The sequence below is a fragment of the Eupeodes corollae genome, chromosome 3 (genome assembly GCF_945859685.1).
Source record: "Eupeodes corollae chromosome 3, idEupCoro1.1, whole genome shotgun sequence".
Taxonomy (NCBI): Eukaryota; Metazoa; Arthropoda; class Insecta; order Diptera; family Syrphidae; genus Eupeodes; species Eupeodes corollae.
This window is the reverse complement of record NC_079149.1, coordinates 28,411,905-28,421,279: the sequence shown is the minus strand read 5'-3', so window position 1 is coordinate 28,421,279 and position 9,375 is coordinate 28,411,905. Positions and strand designations below refer to the sequence as shown.

The 9,375-nt window shown below is 40.7% G+C and overlaps 1 protein-coding gene across 2 annotated transcripts in view; it reads right to left on the bottom strand.

Moving 5' to 3' along the window:
- LOC129951214 (gamma-1-syntrophin) overlaps positions 1–9,375 on the bottom strand; it is a 290,397-nt gene that overhangs the window by 71,264 nt on the left and 209,758 nt on the right. For both annotated transcript variants that reach the window (XM_056063254.1, XM_056063253.1), the window contains 2 exons: positions 8,953–9,238; positions 8,368–8,532 (listed from right to left, as the gene is read on the bottom strand). In XM_056063254.1, coding sequence (XP_055919229.1) covers positions 8,368–8,532; positions 8,953–9,238 — 451 coding nt within the window. The remainder of the gene's footprint in view (positions 1–8,367; positions 8,533–8,952; positions 9,239–9,375) is intronic.

Genomic DNA, 9,375 nt, shown 5'->3' with positions numbered 1-9,375 from the left:
ACCCTTGTGTCAAACTTCTGTTTACAATTTGTTGAATCAACGGTGTTAGCAGATTTGCATTGAGTTTAATGTCGCATCCCCTTTTTTCCGTCAGCACCTGGACTTTTTATTTGGATTCAGATTTCGAAGTATATTATGAATTTCGATTTCATCAGCTTCTTCTACAAATATTGATTGAAGTCGTTGTTGACAAGGCTGTCTTGTGGATAATTTCATCTTTTTTAAAATTATTTTCTTTTAATTCTTTAAGTTCATCAGACAGTTTTTTAATTAGATCATTATTTTTTGTTATGTTACAATTAATTTTTTCATACTTGTTGGCAACAAAATCACAGCTTGTTTTTATTTCGGCCATTTCCCTCCTCATTGCCCTCATCTCTTGCAAGATCTGGGCATTGCAACTCCCTCCTACGTCCTGCTTGTTGTTTACGTCTGGAGTGGAAGTACTTCGAGTTCGTTTCGATGCTGGTTGAGAGGGTGTTTTTGCTGGAGAAATCGTATTTCCTGATGCATTCGAGTTGGCTATTTTTTGTTTCTGCACGCAGAGATCTCCACTCTTTTTTTTTGTATTAGACATTGTTCTATACGATCGTTCTGATATGGTAGTACATAGAAAGTGCAACCTACCATCACATCCAAAACATGTAACAAAAATCTTCATGTGGAGGGAGATCCGAAGAACACTCACTACATAAGTCCATGATAACAAAGGGATAAATAAAACAATGTATATGGGTAGAATTAAACTAGAATTGAGAATAGCCAAAAGATCCTCATGGAGATCCTTCTGTAACTTAATAGAAGAATCCGCGGAGGCATCAAGGATAAGGAAGATTCTCTCCACAAATCCAACCATGCCTAGTTGTCTTAAAAACTCAGATGTTACATGGACTAACTCTTGCGAAGAAACGCTAAACCAGATAGCTCCCAATCCGTTAATACAACATACAGTCCTGGGTCGGGTATTAACTTAATTTTTCCTCAAGGCCTGGTTACAAAAGAAAAATTGACATGGGATCTGAATAGTTTCAAACCTTACAAATCTCCAGGTCCAGATCAAATCATACCAGCTGAGCTACAATATACCATTGATATAACTTCGCCCATCATTGAGATGATCTTTAAAAGTTGTATAAATCTAGTCTATATACCTCAGCGTTGGAGAGATGTCAGGGTAGTTTTCATTCCCAAGACGGGCAAATGCTCGCATGTCAACCCATGTAAGGACCTAAAACCTATTAGCCTATCATCTTTCATTCTCAAAACTCTGGAACGATTGATCGATATCCATATACGTAACAACATTGAGAAGAGACTATCAATGTCTCAGCATGCTTACTGCAAAGGGAAATCGGTAGAAAAAGCCTTGCACACTCTGGTAAGAACTATCGAATACTCCCTAGAGAAAAAGGAATACACTATGGTGGCCTTCCTTAATAATTAGGGCGCTTTCAACAAGGTTGACACATCCGCTATCACTTCTGCTATGATGACCTTAAACGTCGAACACTCAATCTGTGAGTTGATTAATCTAATGCTAAAAAGCAGGATCATCAACTCTAGTTTGGGAGATTTTTGCACAAAAAGGTCTGTCAGTAGAGGCACTCCGCAAGGTGGTGTTCTGTCCCCTCTCCTGTGGAACATAGTGGTTAACCAACTACTAATATCCCTTGAGAGGGATGGTTACAGAGTGGTTGCATATGCCGATGATGTTGCTATCGCTGTCACAGGGGAACATCCTAATACACTGAGAGACCTCCTCCAAAATGCACTCAATATGCTCACTAGATGGGCTGATAACTGCGGACTTAGTATTTATCCTCAAAAAACAGACCTCGTCCTTTTCACACGGAAATACAAGATCCCAGTAATTGTACCTCCTTCAATAAAAGGTATACCACTAATTTTTACCAATGATGCCAAATACCTTGGTCTGATATTGGACAAAAAATTAAGTTGCAAATCCAATATACAGGAAAGAGTTAAAAAAGCTACAGTAGCTCTTTTCCTTTGCAAGAAAGCTATAGGAAGCAAATGGGGTTTTCAATCTCGCATAACCTACTGGCTTTACACATCGGTCATCCGACCAATACTTATGTACGGAGATGCAGAATGGTGGACTGCACTGGAGAAAGTCACATACTACGACAAACTCAGCAGAGTCCTGCATGTCTCTGCATAGGCGGGGCATCATCTGACACCCCTCGACATCTTCAGTAAACAAGTGGCAGCGAGTACAGCGATAAGACTCGACGCCTGATCTCAATGGACCAACAACAATGTGGGGCACTCCATCATTTTGAACCTCTTTGGTTCTATACCAAAGTACATAGACTACACTATACCTAAACCCCTATTTGGAAAAAACTTCCAGGTATCCATTCCATCCAGAGATGAATGGGAAGACAAAAAACTCCTGGATAACAAAAGTATTCATTTTTATACAGATGGATCTAAGACAAATGAGGGAGTTGGTAGTGGTGTGTACTCAGAAAAGCTTAATCTAAGCATCTCATTCCGCCTCCCTAATCATTGTAGCGTCTTTAGCGATAAAAGAGGTTCTCTCCTGGCTAAGAGAAAACGTGATATCAACTTCTGATATCCGCATCTTCTCTGACAGTCAAGCTGCTATCAAATCCTTTGACGGTGTCTCGACCAAATCTTTGACGGCCCTCGACTGTCGATCGTCTCTTATGGAGATGGCGCAGCAACTTAACATTCACCTCTGTTGAGTGCCGGGCCATAGAGACATCACAGAAAATTGTAGAGCCGATGAAGTAACTAAAAATGGAACCGTCATACCTATTTCACCTGAAAGGGAGAAGATAGGTATACCGATAGCTACATGTAAACTTATGCTAAAAGAAACAGCTGTTGCGATAGCAAATTCTAGGTGGCACAATTTACCAACATGCGCAGCCACAAAACTCATATGGCTTTCAATGTACCTAAACCGCTATAAAGACTTGTTATCTCAAAGCAGACTTCATATTAGCTCCCTAATAGGTGTCCTTACAGGGCACTGTCTTATAGGCAGGCACGCAATACGACTTCGCGTAGCCTCAAATGACTTCTGCAGGAGCTGCATGGACGAAGAAGAAGAGGAAACAATCTCTCATCTCTTATGCACTTGCCCTGCTCTTTCACTCAGACGCAAACTTCATCTGGGGGACTACTCTTTTGATTATCCCAGTGAACTAGCTAAAAAGGATATTAAATATCTTCTTCGCTTTATAAAAAGCTCAAAATGGTTCTACTAGTTAGAAGTAATTCTCTAGATTCATGTGGTATCACAATGGGCCTTTCTCTTGGCCTAAGTGTGTGGATTCTAAATCCGCAGCCACATTAACCTAACCTAACATAACCTAAGATTTTGTCACTTAATTGTACGATACTGTTACTTTTACTTTTGGTGATATAATTTTGACTATTGTGTACTCCAAATAAAATTATATTATTTAATAAAAAAGGTTCTTTTTTAAATGCGTTTCGATAAAAAGCCAACATGATACGCTACCAATCTTAACTGCTGCTTCGATACTTATGATACAATATTATAAATTAATTATTTGGACATTCTTCTTAGGTTTCAAGCTAAAACGTTTTAAAGCTAAAAATGCAATGGATGTCGAACCCTTCCTGCCAATTTATCTTAAGTGCCAAGATTCGAATTGTTTCAAAGATTCGTTCAAAAATTTTACAAAATAAGTTACTTAATAAAAATGTGTTGATATTTGGTTGTGAGTTGAATATATGAACCGATGATCAAAACAAGTAAAAAATTCTGAAATAAATTACAAAAAATTGATTTTGGCCCATTTTTAGGTATTTAAAAAAAGGGAACAGTGCGGAACAAATTTTGAACATCGGGGACTTACTTACTTACTTAATAAGGCACTACAGTCCGGGCGGACCTAGTCCTCAACCAACATACGTCTCCAGCCAGCTCAGTCCTTAGCTAGCTGTTTCCAGTTTCGCAAGCCAAGTTGGTTGAGGTCCTTTCCCACCTGGGTGCGCCACCTGAGTCGCGGCCTTGCTCTACTGCGCCGTCCCTCGGGATTGGATTCGAAGACCTACCGGGCTGGAGCGTTGATGTCCATCCACTCTACATGACCTAGCCATCTAAGCCGTTGGACTTTAATTCTGCTAACTAGGTCAGTGTCGCTGTACAGCCCGTACAGTTCGTCGTTATATCTTCTCCTCCATTCTCCATCTATGCGTACGGGACCAAAAATTACCCGAAGAATTTTTCTCTCGAAGCATCCTAAGACGCTCTGATCTTTCTTTGACAGGGTCTAGGCCCCAGCGCCATTATTGAGAACCGCGATGATGAGTGTCTTATAGAAGGTGATTTTAGATGCTCGAGAGAGGACTTTACTTCTCAATTGCCTTCTAAGTCCAAAGAAGCAGCGATTTGCAAGAGTTATTCTTCGTTTGATTTCAGCGCTGGTGTCGTTGTCTGCATTAATAGCGGTGCCTAGGTAGACAAAGTCCTTAACTACCTCAAAGTTATAGCTGTCCATGGTGACGTTTTGTCCAAGACGTCGTCGTTCAGTGTCCTTTTTTGATGACAGCATATACTTGGTCTTGCCCTCATTGACCACTAAACCCATCTTCTTCGCTTCCGTTGCAATGCTCAAAAACGCTCCACTGACATCACGCTTTGATCTTCCAATTATGTCAATATCATCTGCGTATCCGAGTAATTGGATGGATCTTTGGAAGATTGTGCCTCTAGTGTTGACGGTTGAGTTTTGCACAATTCTTTCCAGAACGATGTTGAAGAAGTCGCATGACAGTGCATCGCCTTGTCTTAAACCTTTTTTGACATCAAATGCATCGGTAAGATCTTTTCCGACCTTGATAGAGCAGCGTGCATTCTCCATCGTCATTCTGCACAAACGGATAAGTTTGACAGGGATGCCAAAACTAGACATTGCTCGGTAGAGCTCTTCCCTATAGATGCTGTCATACGCGGCTTTAAAATCGATAAAGAGATTGTGGGTATCGATTTGAAGTTCCTGGGTTTTTCCAAGATCTGCCGTAGTGTGAATATTTGGTCGAAAGTGGACTTTCCTGGTCTGAAGACAAGTCACACTGATAAGGACCAATCAGGTTGTTGACGAATGGCTTCAGACGTTCACATAATACGGCAGAGAGGATCTTATACGCAATGTTAAGGAGACTGATGCCTCTGTAGTTGGCGCAGTTAAGAGGGTCTCCTTTCTTATGTATCGAGCACACTATGCTGAGATTCCACTCATCGGGCATGCTTTCTTCCGACCATATTTTGCAGATGAGTTAGTGCATGCTCCGTACCAAGTCATCGCCTGCTGCTTTGAATAGTTCGGCAGCGATGCCGTCAGCTTCAGCAGCTTTGTTTGACTTAAGTTTAGATATAGCTTTCTTCACTTCGTCGAGGTCGGGTAGGCGGAATTGTTGATCTGCGTCGCCGAGGTTGAGTGGTTCTATCTCCCTTACAGCTGTCCTTTTGTGCAGCGCCGTTTTGTATGCCTCTTGTTTCGCTGCGTGAGCTTGCCGGCATTCATCGTCAAACCAGGGGTTTCGCTGTGGTGGCCGTGTGAAACCTAGCACTTCAGAGGCGGCATCTCTGATGGCTGCAAGGCAATGTTGCCACTGGTTTTCAACACTTAATGCAGGAAGCATAGGACTCCTTAAGAGGTTTTTAGAGACTCGATTGGAAAAGGACATGGCAGTCTCTTGCGATTGTAGCCGTCTAACGTCGAATCTTCTCACAGTACTTCCTTGTTTTGGCTTGGATCGGGATATCCGTAGCCGTACCTTGGCTACAACGAGGTAGTGGTCCGAGTTAATGTTGGCCTCTCGGAATGTTCGGATATCCTGTATACTGGAGAAGTGTCGTGCGTCGATCGCAATGTGGTCAATCTGGTTGACGGTTGATTGATCAGGAGATCTCCATGTCCCCTTGTGGATATTGAGATGCGTGAACTGCGTACTAGCTACCAGAACATCTCGCCCCGCAGCGAAATCGACCAGCCTGAATCCGTTATCAGAGGTGGTGTCGTGCAGGCTGTATCTCCCGATTATGCCACCAAAGATGTCTTCTCTTCCTAGCTTGGCATTAAAATCTCCTAAGACAATTTTAATGTCATAGCCAGGGCACTGCTCATATGTCTTGTCCAAGAGCTCGAAGAATATGTCTTTGGTGTCTTCATCTTTCTCCTCTGTTGGGGCATGCGCGCATAGTAGGCTTATGTTGGCGAATATAGCCTTGATGCGCTTACACTGTTGAAACTCAAGACTTTTTGCCTGAGCCTAGTTCCAACAACAAATCCACACCCAAATAGACGCTGTCTTTGTTCTCGGTAGCAGTCGCCGTAGTAGATATCGCATATGTGCCTTGCAGCAGTTTAGGGCTTCCACTAATTGTTCGGCTGCACGTGGTCTGTTAAGGGACCTAACATTCCACGTACATATCCGAAGTTCGTTGTCCTTTATTCGTTTGCGTTGGTTGTCAACAATAAATCCGTCCGAGGTTTGTTGGTGCTTCGCAACTATGAAAGCTTTTACGTGGTCAGGAAGTCTCCCCGACGCACAAGCCCCAACCTGGAGGGCCAGATCCTTAGTATAACTCCAAAGAAGGGGAGCCGGATAAACCGCTCCTTACAGGCCTGGGCTCCGAATATGTCGAAGAAGCCCTATAAGGTGTTTACTAAGTAGTTCAACCTTACTCAAACTATAGACGCCACCGTTGATTCGATCTCGAGAATTGGTCCGCTCCCGCCTGGATAAGTAGAGGTGCCTTAGTGGAAACACTTCTCCAACAACTTTCCACTGGGGTTGGAACCCAATCTCCAATTGAGGTACTAGGCACCCGATGTTCACCTCGGGGAGGTGAGAGTAGGAGTTGATAGACAGAGGTGGGTTTTGAGAAAAACCTGTGGAGGCTTGTGTCCTCTTGAATGCACATGTCTACAATATGAACATCGGGGATCACCTATAAAAAATAGGAAAATCAAAAAACTAAGCTTACTCCACACATTTAGCCATGTGGTGAACTGTGCAGTGTGGTTTACAAGTTATTTAGTAGAAGTTATGAGACACAGATACCAGGCACAGGCATTATAATCTTAGAGTGGTTTTTCAATACCTTTAATAAAAAAATTCAAAAACCGAGTACTTAAAGGTTTTTCTCATTAATAATTATTTCGAAGAACATTTTTAAGGTGAACAAAAATTGATTTTTTGAAAAATCCTTTACCATAGATTTTAAAGTTTTAAAAGCGACAAATGGGATATTTTGAGTGTGGGTCGTTTCCAAGCCTGTATTTTATTATATTTAAGATTGATTTTTTTTTTCAACTACACGTAATGAAAATTCAACAGAATGTATACCACAGTCTATTTCAAGTTTTTCATTTTCTATCAGAAAATCAATATTGAAGAAAATTAGAATCTAATGCTGGTCAGGTAGAAATCTATTGTTCTTCTGATTTTATTGTTATATATTTTTTTAAATAAAATAGAAAACAAATGCCTTTTTTGTTTTTCCTATAAATGTCTGTTTAAATAGAAAAAAAAATATTCATTCCAATTGACTTCAAAATCAGAATTCTACTTCTCTTCGTTGTAAAGACCTCAAATCAAGCAGAAATCCGAACAATCATTGAAAAGTAGAAAGAAAAAAAAAATTGAAATACAAAAATAAATAAATGGAAATCTCCCTTTTTTATAAATTAAATTACTTCATCATCCTTTTAAACCCACCACAGTTCAAATATGTATACAAATAAGTAGTACAGACAAACAAAATATCTTTGACGATAGGACTTCGAAAGGATCTCTCTTGTCTCTCTCTTTTAAGAAGAATCCTTTCAAGCTCCAGTTAGTAGTAAATGCGGTGTAACACAATTGCTCGACAAGCAACAATGACTAACGACCAGACGACGACGGATACAGACTCGCAGAGGACGATGACGACGTTCGTCCTTACGAACTAACTCAAAGTAAACACAAATAACAAAAACAAAAAAGGAAAAATTAAAAAAAGACGACAATTCCTGCCGAAGGAAAAGAAAGAAAAGAAAAAGAAATAAGCAGAGGTACCTATTTACCATATTCTTATCATCATCATATCCTCTGCTATAGCAGGATGAGAAAATAAGTAATACAGAAAGCCACCTCTCATTGCAAATTGAAACGAAGAGCAGTAAGCGAAAAACAAACACTCACCCAAGCTAAACAATCCACCCTTAGCCTAAACCATTCCACCTTTATGTACATACATCTAAGCTCTGAATTTAGCCACTATAGTATAGCCTACCTACCTTACCACCATCATCATCTTCATCACCATCATCATCAGGATCAGCAGGACGAACTCACCTGAAACAACATCGACCCACTTTTTCTCTGGTTCCGAACAAATTGACATAGGTCGACTACAGCTCCTGCTTATTGTGCCATTATTCACTGAGGATTTGAATCCTTCGTCAGCCTTCAGTTCCGCACATGTTGCATCGTTGTCTGAATCGGGGGTGTCCTTAGTAACTGTATTATTGTATAAAGTAGAAGAAGAAGAGAAAGGGAATGATGTTAAAACAACAGGATACAAAATGGAAATGAGAAACCTATCCATCCATATTTAGACACACAAACACCGACCGGAAGACGATGTATTTCCATTACTAATTACCTACCACTAACGGTAAATGCAATTAGCTTTCATCATCTACCAGCACCAAGCCCTATACTACACCATATATGTTGCTGCCGTTCACCGCGTTCACGACTATGCGACGCAAAAAGGTGACGTTAAGAGCTATGCTCGTGTATAGACGAAAAGCGGCCATTGCTCCTTTTTAACCGTTCGTTGTAAGTGCATCTAAATAGATTATTCTATAGGTACTCCCTGGGTCTGGAATATCTCCAGGTGCGAGTACCTATAACCTATAACTTATCTATACTTACGTTGTTTTTGCAGGAACGGTGTTGCAGCTCGATAGTGTTTGACAGTTAGAACAACAATATCGCCGGCGTTACGTAAAATGTTAACAGCATCGTCATGCGGGCACGCTGTTATATATTCACCATTTACCTTGATAATCGCATCGCCTACGAACAATTGTCCAGTTATATCAGCTGCTTGATCCTTGTAAATGCGGGATATCAGTATTGGTAGTTTATGTTCGGCTCCACCTTTTATGCTTAGGCCAAGTCCACCCATTTTTTGTCGTGTTATTTGAACCATTCTTTCCTGAAATGAGAAGAAGAAAAAATAACAAAATTGTAAAAATTGAAAACGTGAGTTTGAGAGGAGATCCTTGTTATCCTTGTTATAGATCGATTTGAAAAAAAAAAATGAATATAACAGTTTTTCTATACCTTACTGCG